Genomic DNA, 13,148 nt, shown 5'->3' on the forward strand with positions numbered 1-13,148 from the left:
ATTCCCTAACATCTGACTTTAATCCTGCAGCAAAAGTGGACCATGCCTAGCCCTACTGAAGACAGAAGCTAGCATGCCAGCATCATTGTGAGTGCAATTTTAACTTTTAGTGACAAGAACAGCAGCAATTCCTCCTCCCTCTCCCCAAGATTCCAAGTTTAAATTGGTTACCTTAAAAATGTTGGGTCTAAAGAACAAGAGAAAAAACAGAAGACAGACAGATTAGGTATAAGGATGGGAAAATAAGACCATCAGAAAAGATTTGATAATGGCTTCCCATTCATTCTCAGATTTTCACAACAGTCCTGAAAAGTAGATGCAAGAGGTTTTATTATTCCCATTTTATACTTGAGGAAAATGAGGCTGAGAAGAGTTAGATACTTTGCCAATGATCACAAATCTAGTCAGTCCCAAGGCAAGATTCCAACTGGGCTTTTGCTAATTCTAAATCCAATGTTCTTCCCATTAGGGTGTGCTACCTCTCACAGAAATTCTTTCCAGTGATTGAAGATACTGGGTTATTTCCCCATCCAAAAGTTTGTTGAACTTGGCCACAGTTTGATATCAAAATGATGCTTCGCCCTGCTTCTTACTGGGAGTGGAAGCTTTTGGTGAGTTCGGGGTAGTCAATGCTATAGGAAACCCCTGAGCTCACCTTTTACCTATCACTGAAGGAATCTGGAAATCAATGCCCTGCCTGATTCAGTTTTCCATTTAAGTCGACATGGGTTAGCCTCTATAAGGCAGCAAGGCTGTGGAGGTACAAAGATACAAAAACAGTTGGGGAAATATAAGGGGTACAGTGAAAAAGAACCTCAGATTTAGAGTCAAAAGAATCTGGAATCAAATCCCAGATGTTACCTGAGGGAACCTCAGCAAATCACTCAACCCCAGTGAGTCTGAGTTTCCTTGGGAATAAAATGGGCAAGGGAGGAACATGTCAAACATGAGGGCCTCAGCTTTGTGTTTATTATATATTACTTCATAGACTTATCTCTGCCCTCAAGGATGTAGTTTCCTGGGTGGATACAACATAAGATTCAGAGGAGTAAATACAAGATACTTTGAGGAGGAAGACAGCACTTAGTTTAGGGAAAGGGAGGATTAGGAAAGGTTTTCTGGCCAAAGTTCACCTCTGAGAACATAAGGTCAATAGGAAATAGAACTAAAATGATCCTTTCCCCAATTCTTGCCAAACGATTTGCAACATGTGTGACCTTAGAAAAGTGGTTTAATCTCTCTGGATTTCTATTCCCTCACCTGCAAAATGACTGGTGTCTAAGGTCGATTAAAGTTCTACAATTGACCTTATGTTACACCTTGACACTGCTTTGGGTTTAAGGTGGTAAAGAGGTGAGGGACAGCCAAGGGAGAGAGAGAAAAAGAAAAGCAAAGGTGGCAGGAATGGTTTGGAAAGGTGGGGGTTTGAATCAATCTTCCGAAAGAAACCAAGTGTCCCTTCCCCATGACTTCATCAATAGCTCCTCCATCTTTAGCACTGCCATAGAGTGAGCTACAATTAAAACAGAGGACTTTCTTTCTCAGCTCCTTCATCAAGCAGGATTTTCTCCAGGGATGGTTGCTTCTGATGAGACAAAATAATATAGCACCTTACATGCATTCTCTCATTTGATCTTCACAACCATCTTGTAAGGTGGGCAGGGTAGGTATTATTTGCCCTATTTTACTAATAAAGAAACTGAGGCTCAGGTTTATGTGACTTGTCCAACATAGGAGGTTTAGTCAGTTGCAAAGCCAGGACTACAACTCAGGCCTTCTGACTCCTAGCTCAGTTAGCTCAGATTTCTTTCTGACCCAGATTTCCTGAGGGTTCTGAGCCCCTTTGGGATGTTCAGATCTGAAGGGGTTCAAGCACTCTTTTTTCAATGTGTAATTATTTCAGCAATTCACAGAGCATCTGATAATTTTTAAATGTCAAAACTTATGCTGAGAATCACTGGGCACAATCCATCTGCTACATGCCATGTCCCCTGTAAGGGTATGCAGATAATACAAGTGGCTCCATGTCCTTATCCAGCTGGGGCTATTTCCAGCTCCAGATTCCTTGCCCTTTCCACAGTTGTCTCAGTGTTCCTTCTGGAAAATGGTATCAGTGTCCCATTCTTGATACAGGAGGTCAGATGACTGGAAGGTTTGTTAGCAACTGCCCGGCTAGTGTTAGCTGGTTGGAAGAGAGAAGCTAAGGTCACTCATCACATTTCTGTCCCCTCCACTTTTTTCAATTCTCCCTCCTAGCCCTCACCCCCATGAAGTGTTTTTAACCTTTTTCTACACCAAACAGGTGGTTTCACCCTTTGGCTCAAAGACTCACAGATTTAAAGCTGGAAGAAACCTTGGGGACTCATCTAGTCCAGTTCCATCATTTCAGAGTTCCTAAAGGAGGCAAAGAACAGTTGCAGAAATACATGTTTTTTCAAAAGTGCCAAATATTTCCTCTTTAGCATTATTCTTCTTAGCCACTGATGCCTGTGTCATGGATCTGAGTGTTAATTGGATCTCCCCTCCTAGTTAAAGGATAAAGGGGATGCTCTAGTTGTCCCTGGCCAGAAAAAAGGCATGCTCTTTAGAAAGAACAAATGGGCATTTAAGATGCAAAGGGCAATTTATGGTAGTTGTCACCAAAACAAAGGGAATTTTGTCTTCATTTCCTCTTTTCTTTCCTCTTCCCTTTCTCTCTTACAGTTTGAGTCACTCCCTTTTTTTCCCCTCTGGCCAAAATGTGATTAAAGACCCTCAGAGGTTACCCTCAAACCTCCAATAATAATAGAGCAATAGATTATAATTCAGTAAGAGTCATAGATTCCACTATCAGTTCTAACTTGTTAATATATTCAGCCATTGAGTCTAGTAGGGTTTAGGAGGCTGTTGAAATTTTGTTTTGATTTTATCAATGAGGTCAAATTGAGATGACCTTGCCATTCATAGTCTGACCCTTAGTGAAAGGTAGTGACCCTGCCATGATGGGGCCCAAGTTGCCATTCTCCTTCGTGGGCCCAGAGGTAGAAATGTCCCCAGATCAGGGTTTCTTTGATTAAATCTTAATCCCCTAATCTCTGGCTACTTTGTTATGCAGCCAAACCGAAGGACCATACCTACAGAAGACAGAAGTTAGCATACCATCATCTTTGTAAGTGCAATGTTAACTCTCAGTGCAAGGGGAACCTTTTGTTCCTCTTCCTTGCTGTTTATCATTCTAAAAATCAAACTGTGTACCTGAAGAATTAGGAGACTAGGAAGAAGGGAAAATAGGAGAGAATTTTCTCAGTACTCAGAAAAAGCATTGTCCTAGCTCAGTCCCTCTCCCAAGCCCTGGCTGCTCAAATGGTTCAGGAGTCGAGTGAGGAAGGGCAATGAGTATTTGAAAGGCCCACCACTATTCAGTACTATGTTATAGAGATGGTTCATGGTGACAAGTTGAAGAGAGGAAGTGAGTTGAATACTGAGTCTGATCAACAAAGTTGGCATGCAGTCTGATAACTCTATCAGAGCCTCCCATCTGAATCAATGACAAGTTGAAGAGACCAAGACTGGGGAATGTGACAGGTCAAACCTGTGCTGGCTAAGGCCTGTCTGTTTACAGAGTAACTTATTTTTGTGCCTATAATCATAGGGGGTGAAGGAAAGAGGTTGGCTTTCAATGAAAGTGACTGGTATGAATGAAATCTTCTTCCCTAGGTATCTGCTCCAGTTGAGGCTGCTCTTTGCACTATCCTTCCCCTAAAAGTATGTTAACAGTTTAAATTTAGAATTTAGTCACTGCCAATTTGACCCCACCAAGAAAAAAAGAGGCCAGGGTTGGGACCACATCTTGGTTTTTTCATTACTGATAATATCTTTGGTTTAATCAGTTCCCTTTGATGAACAGTTGTAAAGGCTAAAAGGTTACCTGTTAGAAAGTTACCTTTTCCCAATTTGCTGAAAATAGGACCATAAAATTTCCCCAGACTTTTCAGTAAAACTTGAGTCATTCCAGTGATTTCTAATCAGAGGGTTAGAAAACTATCTCAGTCATAGTTATGAAAAAGGAGGAAGTAGCAATAGAGGTGGAAGGTAGAGACAAGAAATCTAGAATTTTTATAGTCATCTCTTTACCCTAAAATTACTTCATCTTCTCCATTTTACCAACTTCTCTCATCCCACCCCAACCTAGAAACAAAAAATGTGAATGTCATCAGAAGTGTCCATGACATAATTTCCTAGTTCTGAAGGTTCTTTGATGCTGAGAACCCTTATTCTCCCAAGTCTCCTAAATCTGAAGCTTACCCGGAGTGCAAATCTTAGTAAAATTATTATTATTACAAAGTGTTTTACTTAATTATTTCATTTACCAGAGTGCTTTTTCTCTCTAGAAATAGCTTGATAGAATGGCATATATAAGAATACCTGTTCAGTTATAACTCAGGACAAACTTTGTATCTAAAGTTTCAGAATCAAAATTTTCTAGAATTGAAATAGTCCAATCCATTATGATGGTAGGAGCAGATGTGAGCTAGATGGGGAATTGACCAAGGAGTGACCACAACGCAGTGGTTTTATTCTACTTCAGTCCAGGGTAACTGCCTTTGTGATGTCCTCTTCACCATAGCAGAATCATAACAGAAGGCAGGGCTGATAACTGTTCAACTTGTTTAGAAATACTTGCACCTGTGCTGTCTTTTCAGCCAGCCACTTTCCTCCTCTCTTCCCCCTCCAAATAGCCATATTTCTAAAGCTCCCTAAAAAATTATCCATCTAGTACTACAAATATCTTAAGACTGATCAGTTTACTTTACCCTTGTCTTCAAATAAAATGAGTATAAGTAAATTAGCTTTTAAGAGGAGTCAGTTTTCTCCTATTTCCCCATAAACACACGACATAAGAAATTTCTGATTCCATATCTTCCTTTTAGAGGGTGAGGGTGGAAAATAGCCTTGGGAAAAGGGAATTTAGACTGATCCCTAAAAATACTCTGGATCTAATGAAAGGTTCCTGGCTAAGTACAACCCCAGCTAAAATCACCATCTCAACACTTGTGATTCTTAAAAATAAATCTATTTGTAATCCTCCTAATTATATTTAAGGGAGGAATTAAGGGAAGCCTTTTCATACAATAACTTAAAACTCTCAGATTTGACCTAGCAAATTAGATGGCAAGAGTTGAAGAGCAATTTGTCTCAATTTAGGCAGTCTCACCAACAGTAGCAATTTTTCATAACCCAATTTCCCTCCTTTATCAAGAAAACTATAGGTGCTGTAACCAGGAGAAAAAAATTCATTTCCACCAAAGAATTTTGTGATTAATCATCACTAATATTTCTTTGCTTTCACCAACAGAGAGAGCATTACAAGTAGTCAAATACAGGCCATGTTGCCAGTATCAGTTAGGCAATAATTATCCTTTGTGGGCAGTCACTATAACACGAACTCTGGAAAAGATCCAGAAGAAAGGGACCACAGCTCTTGCCTTGGGGGAGGGAGGCAGAATTAGCATCAACTCACCAGGAAAACTGGGAAATTGCTACCCTTGTGTCATACTTTGAGGGGTGCCAAAAAAAAAAAGGCTCTCCAGTCAAGAAAAATAACTTAAGCCTATATTATTTCTTATGCTTGAAATTTTACCAATAGATTTCATTTCTTTGATTCAAAGTTAACCTATAAGACAGCTACATAAAACCGTATTAAGTTAATTTATACTGAATTATAAAAATGATTGCTGGACCATATCTTGACAACTGGTTTTCATTTGATTGGGGAGTGAGGAGCTCGAGAGTATTGGACGGCAGAAAAGAGCTGCTATTAAGAAAGGGCTGAGATAGGTTACACAGTGGTGGCTGAAATTCCAAATACAAATCTACTTCACAATTGTGCCTAAGGCCAACCCTTGGTAGAGGAAACATGGGAGAGAGCACATGAGCACTACCAAACATGGCCTTCTTCTCTCTCTCTCTCACACACACACACACATACAGACCTCCAGAACACAAAACAGCATGTAGCACATACTAACGTAATGCTAAAGGAGAACATAAAGGTGCTGTCATTGACAAGTAAAGTTAACTGGGAAAAAGCCTTCATGAAGAATGTGTCTACAGGTTACCTTAGCTTGGTGGGACTAGTAAAGCCAGACTTGTAGGGAGGGGGTTTTTGTTTCTCCCTTTCTTCCTATAACCTTGGATTGCACTTGTTTGGCCCTGTCATCTTAAAGATCTGCACTGCTGGCCACAAAAAGAACAGATGTTCTTTACAAATTTGTTGCCTTTACTCAAGAAACAATTAGTAGTTCATATCCTATTGATGGCAGGTCACTAGGTTGCAAATTCCAAGCATAGGGCAGGGTTTGGCAGAAGCAAAGTTTCCATTTCAGGTGTCTTCATATTACTTTTAGCAAACTGTAGGAAGTTTGACAGAGACAGGGTGAGGGAGAGTAAGCACTTAAGAGGCCAGTAATATGCCATGTGGCAGCTGGTGACGCACTGGATAGGGCACTGGGCCCAGGAGTTGGTAAGATCTGAGTTCCAATCTGGCCTCAGATGCTGTCTACCTGTGTAGCCCTGGGCAAATCACTTAACTTCTGTTTGTCTCAGTTTCCTCAACTAGAAAATGGGGATAATAACAGCACCCACCCCTCAGGACTGTTGTGTGCATCAAATGAGATTTGTAAAGAGTGCTTTGCATACAGGTCCTGGCACAAAGTAGGTGCTATATCAATGCCCCTTCCTTTTCCCTTCCCCACTGAATGTGGAAGTTTAGCAGGAGAAGTGAACACAAGTGAGAGGTTTCTGGAGAACTTGTGCTCAATCACAAAGAAAACCAGGCATGTGCTTAGAATTGAGACGAGGAATCATGGCTCCTGTATAGTTTAAGATCACAAGTTGCCTTACTAAAGAAATGAATTAAGAGTAGTAATCTCAAAGGAATACCCAGACCCCCAAATCTGACTAATTTAAATGAAAGTCAGTTGTCCTTCCTGGAGTAAAATAAAGGACTTGCCAAAAATGTGCTCATTTTTGTACTAACACTAATTCAACACTGTCAGTGAACAGCTCTGAAGTAGGTCAATGGTCATCTAAGTCAATGGAGGAAGTTGGAGGATTAAATAATACAAAGGCCATTTATATTGATTAAGGAATGGCTACCTTAGAGACTTAATGGTTAAAACTAACAGATCTCTGCTAGAAAAAAAAAATGGGAAGTTGTTAATGTCCTATTGTTGGCAAGCCCCCTTTTTTTTAAATGTGAAGACAGACATCTGCAACTCTTGCAGGTTTGTTACAATTTATCAAGCATTTTCACATTCACTGTCTCGTTTGATCTTCTCAACAACCTGTGAGGAAGGGGAATGACAAACACATGAAGCCGCTACTTGCAACATGTCAATATACAGAAATTATTACAAGATGGAAAAGTAGGCAGTTGGTATGGCTAAATTAGGAAGATTTTCCAGAGGGAATGCATTTTTTAGTTGCTTTGAAGGATAAGAGCAGAAATTGTTGCGTTATCCTGCCTCTTCCCCTCCCCCACTTTTCAGTGGACAGGTAAAAGTCTGTTTCTAGAAGTCCAGGCAGGAAGTGCTGAGGCCTAGCTGCTTTCTTATTTCTATTTCCATCAATAAGAAATGATATCACTCTTGTTCATACCAGAGGAAACCATTCACTATAAGGAAGAATACCTTAAAAGGTATAAGTCAAGAAACTCTCTAACAACATCACACTTTCCTTTGGGGCTTCCTTTAGCACTAGTGGGAAAAAAAAAACAAAACAGAACTAGGTTCATGTATAACAGGACATTTCTTTTCCCTCTCCCAGAATATTTCAGAATATACTGAAAAAGATTTAACAAATTCCATGGAAAACTTTATATTGGATCTTTATGTCTTTTACCAAAGAATCAGAAAGTAGGGGAAAGGGGCCTCCATATCTTTTAGTTGGACAATAGTAGGAATTTGTTCTAAATACTAGGAAGGTATAGGTAAAATCTTTTAAAGAAAGATGGCAGAACATCTAATATTCCATGTGCTTTTTCAATATTCCGTGTTTAAACATTTAGCATTTAAAGAGTTCCACAATGAAAAAAATTTATTTCTTCCAGACCACAACATTTAAATCCATTTGTTCATCATTCTTTCTTATGATCTTATATTGTAGTGAGGGTGATGGACGCATGATTTTCAAACAGCAGCAAAATTCATAGCAATAATCTTTTTTCCTTATGCTCTCAAACAAGACATTCACTTTTGTTCTTAAATCTAGGAAATTAACCATGTCTCAATAAGAGTATCTGATACGTATACAGCCTCTTTCTCTCTTTGTTGTTCCCCTAAACATCATCGGGAATATGAGAAAGTTATGTTCATTTTCTCAAGCAAAATTTGGTTCATTCTATAATTTCCATGAAAATCTATTTTATTTTTAAGGTCTTTACAAGGATATGTAGCTAAGACTAAGTTTTAGCTACTGTGACTAGTCTTAGGAAAAGTAGGATTGTTAACTGTGAAAATGTATAACTTGACATCGAAAGTTTGTTAGAATGGCCCCCAAATCACTGGTAGGCACTAATGGGAAAAGGGTGTAGATAAGTGCCTGAAGGCATCAAGAACACAACCCTATTAGAAGATGCTGAACTATTTTTCTCCCCCTTCTTTCTTTTATTTTTAGGCCAGCACTCCCAAATAAGAAGGTGACTGACCTCAGTACACTGAATGAAGTAGGTTATCAGATCCGAATTTAACTAAGCCATAATGGCCAGTGGTGCTTCTGTCTGCACTTTATCCAGCACATGGCATCTTCGGGAGGATTTACAACTCTTTATCAAGATCCTGTGAATTGTATTTTTAAAAAATCACCCAGAAAATGTATAAAGGGGTGATATTTACTTAAAAAAAAAAAAAACAAACAAACAACTTATCAAGTGGCAACAATGAAAAGGCAAAAAAAATTATAATAATTGTGATTATGATAAGCCCTAGCTGGGGCTGGACTAACTCCTTTACTCCTAAATGAGTGGACAACTACTTCAGTGGCGGATCCATCTAAGTTTTCTCTTTTAACTAGGGCTGAATGCTGTGCTACACTGGTAATCTTAAGAGACATGTTTATGAAGTCTCTTCTCCCTTTTTTTGGTGTTTGGACAGTATTGGCACACACAGAGAAGGGTTAACTCAAGATCAGTATTAGCAATATTCAGCAATAACTGAAGCAAAGGTGGGTGTGGTTTTTAAAAGCATTTATATTACCTCAATACCTGGTAGATATGCAAACTTGATGGTATTTAAATTTTTCTGGTAATTGATTTGTATTATTCCCCTAACATTTACATAATGGAGATTTCTTTGTATTCTGAGGCACTCATCCTGCATGCCTATATTGAAATTTAAAGTATTAATATATGCACGTTTTTTCTTCAAAAGCAATGGAACTCTATTGGTATTGGAAACAAATCTCTAGGACTATCCTGTCTCTCTTCCTTAAAGGCATTCCCTGATAAATAGATTTAAAAAACTACAACAGTAACAACAATAAAATACTATTCTATTTTCTGTCACTAAGAAAAAGCTCATGGTCTGGGAGGTCTTTGAGGTAGAGTTAGTGCTGTTAGAACTGCCTTTGACAGTAGCATATTCTTAGCAGGCCAAGGCCGAAAATGAATTGATTGGTTTGAGCATCATCTGACCTTTCTTTTCAAGTTTTATCTAATTTGGATACTGAGCCAGGCCTTGTCTCTAAAGGATTCATTGCTTTTAAATGCACAGATTTTTTTTTTTTCCTGTCTTATATTAAGACCACACATGGCAATATGATCTTTTGTCACCCTTGTTCATAAATGCCATTCCATCTACTTACTCAAAAATAGAACGACTTTAGGAATATGATTAAAACAATCCTTTGACGATGAAAATGAAGAACATTTACTAAATATTTATTTTCCAGTCTAGTGAAATCCCTAATAGTACTATCTTTATCCATTTAACCTTAACATTATTCATTAACTTCTAGCCTTAAGATCAGGATTACCTGTAACTTTTGGTTAGAAAATATAGTTTTTGCAGCACATTGACTTACAGAGTACTTCTAAATAATTTGTAATAACTACATACAATATTAGTAGATAACAGCTAAAGATGAATTTTGCTGTTATAGAGAAATTATTTTTAGTAAAAGAGTTTTTTCCCCTTCTACCTTCTTTCATTTGGCAAGAAGAGCAAGAAAGTAGGTAAAATAAGAGAACCATCTATCCTTTATCAACATAAAACTTGATTTTGAGAAATATATTCTTTATATTCAAAATGTACATATAAGATTACTTCCAACAAATTGGAATTAATGGCAATTATTGATTGGGAGAGCTAAATCACAAGATATAAGATAATCACAACACTTATTCTTAAAAAGTCAGTCAGCAAAATAAAACCACACATTCTTCTGAAACATCTATCAGGTCAAAGATTTTAAAATGTCACTATTCAATGCCTTTTAAAAGACAAATTTATAAATTTAATGGCCCTCAGAATTCAGATTTTTAGTAATCAGTAACTAGCTCATAAACAATACTGTAGAATTGGTACCTCATATTTGCACAATTGCTTTTGTACATTCATCAACATCACTTGAAGATTTGTAGAATGATGAGTGTATGATTTCTAAAAAGTTGCAAGCCATTCTTCTGGAATTTATAATGAGATTTATTGTAATATTGTTATGCTGTCAACTCATATTAAGAGGGATATATGAAGCAATACCAAATTGTGACACAGCCTGTCTTTAATGACAGAAGGGAAAAAAGAAACAAGAATGTATTCTGATTCTAATGTACTGATGACATGAAATCCTTCAAACTGCCAACTTGTTGAATTAGTCAATTGATAAATTATTTCTTTCACATACATTCCTTACTTTGGGGAGTCACTCCCCCAAAGTAAGGGCCAACTAGTAATGTAAATGTGTAAGTAGTACATACATTTAGAATATTCTTTAATCAGCAGTATATCTTAAATCAATATATCACTGTGATTTTCTATTGTATTCTGCTTTTTTTCTAACTAAGGAAATTAAAAAATAAGTTGTATTGAATTCACAGGTTTTTCCTTTTTATGAACTACATAATGAGGCTTGAACAAAGCAAAAGTATTAACAGCTTTAACCACCAAGCCTGTATGTACTGATGTTCCTAGGTAAAAGAGGAAAACCATTTTACTTTTAGAAAATATAAAATGGGTAAAAAAAAAAAAATCATGTCTTACCTCAAATTAATTAACTTTTACTTAATTGCCTATAGCCTAAGGTATAGCAAAATATCTTTCTCAAGGTTTTATAATCTTGTAAATAAAACCAATTATTAATCTAGAAAGAAATTTGTCAAACTGTATCATGGAAATACATATATGTGTATCAGAAACCCTGATTTTAAATATGGTTTGTACTGTTTTGAGTGCACTTGATTTCGATAAGTGATATTTAGTATTTTCTATTATTCTAAAATTATGTGTATTTCACTTTTTCTAAGTCAATTATTTCTTAAAAATATTATTAATACTGGTAAATAAAACTTTTAAATTTTAATTCATTCTTCTTACACCTGACGTTTTATAAGCTGTATATCCATGTGAAAACTTGTATTATTTTTTTTAAGTACAATCAGAATCTTGTTTATTCTCTTGGACTTTGTTCTGGCAAATGCATTTTTTAATACTTAAGAAAAATTGTGATTGTTTGAGTGAATATTTTTCTAGATAAACGAAAACCTGTATAATGGTATTTTAGGGAATACCAGACAGGTGCATGTTTCAGGTTTTGCTTTTATTATCAATTGTATGTTTCTATACAGCATGGAACTTTAATAAAAATGTCTTGGAAGTTCAGGGGTTTATTTCTTATAAAAATGTGAACTGGCTTGAATTTGTTTTTATCTTACTATAATAGAACATGATTCACTATCCCTTAAGCTTCATGTGAATCTCAATTATTCTGTTAATTCTCAAAATTCTTTATCATTTATTTACCTTTATCTGTCCCACCTCCTCTTTACATGCAAATTATCTTTCCAACTAAATATTCCAATAGTTCAGCTAGCACTGAGCATTATATTAGATCTTAAAAACTGAGAGGGCAAGAGAGTAATAGGATGATGGGAAAGCTGGTTAGTCTATTACAGTCACAAAGTGCATATTTCCTCCACTAGTATCACCATCAACGAAGTATTAAAAGTGTCCACAGATCCCTTGAAAATCATTGACCTTTCAATTTGGGAAACAATACAATTCAATACGTTACCTAAGTTGTTTTAGTGGGACAGTCAACCACTAAGAATGAAAACTATTTCATATCTGTAAAGTTTTAAAGAAAAAAAGATGATGTTCAACCAAGAAGAGTATATTTCACAAAGAAAAAAAGCAACATGGCATTTTTTTCTATCTAACTGACATTCCCTACTTCCTAGATAGATTTTTTCCTCTTTTTAAATTAAAATACCGTGTTAATTAACATTGATTTGGTAGATGAATAATGAAGATTAGGAGTCTGGATTGACAGTTCAAACAATGAGCATAAATTTTTATATCTTACACTATTTCCTTCATATTTAATAAAACACGGCTTGTACATTGGAATACTAAGCCTTCTAAAAATAATAATAAACAATAACATAAACTTAAAAAAAAGAATGAAGGCTACGGTTAATTTCTAATTGACAAGTATAGCCAAGTGTAGCCTGATACCAAAAGGTTTCCTACACATTTTCTATAAGCCATGAGTTTCCTCTTAACTTAAACTGCACATTGTATTTCATAATATTTTCTTCTTAAGGAAGCATATAAAACCAGAAACTACCTACTAGGATTTTTATTTCAGTATTATCAGGTTTTGCTTTTAGATAGTGAAGACAAGGCCCAATTTCTAGGAGATGAAATGTCCACTTACCAAAAGAATCAGGATAATCAAGTAAAGTAGATAATTATTTCTTCTTATTCAGGTTCAAATAATGAGAATGTTACTGAAAACCTTTGACTTGATTCAAAAAATAGGAAATAGTTCATTCTACAAAGTGAGGATTCTAAAATTAGGTGCGACTCTATATCTCAAATCTGACAAAATAAAGTATTCCATGAAAATGTCTAAAGCCACATTATTCTGAAAAACATTGAAAAGTGTATATT

At 36.4% G+C, this 13,148-nt stretch overlaps 1 protein-coding gene across 11 annotated transcripts in view; it reads left to right on the top strand.

The window, feature by feature from the left end:
- VASH2 (vasohibin 2) overlaps positions 1 to 11,853 on the top strand; it is a 47,950-nt gene extending 36,097 nt beyond the window's left edge. For 3 of the 11 annotated variants that reach the window (XM_074309131.1, XM_074309130.1, XM_074309134.1), the window contains exons 8-10: positions 31 to 87; positions 3,095 to 3,148; positions 8,656 to 11,853. In XM_074309131.1, the coding sequence (XP_074165232.1) occupies positions 31 to 87; positions 3,095 to 3,148; positions 8,656 to 8,728 (184 nt within the window). In that variant the 3' untranslated portion in view covers positions 8,729 to 11,853. Of the gene's footprint in view, positions 1 to 30; positions 88 to 469; positions 612 to 1,545; positions 1,664 to 3,094; positions 3,149 to 8,655 lie in introns of all 11 variants that reach the window. The other 8 variants (XR_012489096.1, XR_012489094.1, XR_012489093.1 and 5 more) reach the window with 6 other exon arrangements.
- The last annotated feature ends 1,295 nt before the right edge of the window (positions 11,854 to 13,148 follow it).

Source organism: Sminthopsis crassicaudata, chromosome 4 (genome assembly GCF_048593235.1).
Source record: "Sminthopsis crassicaudata isolate SCR6 chromosome 4, ASM4859323v1, whole genome shotgun sequence".
Classification (NCBI taxonomy): Eukaryota; Metazoa; Chordata; class Mammalia; order Dasyuromorphia; family Dasyuridae; genus Sminthopsis; species Sminthopsis crassicaudata.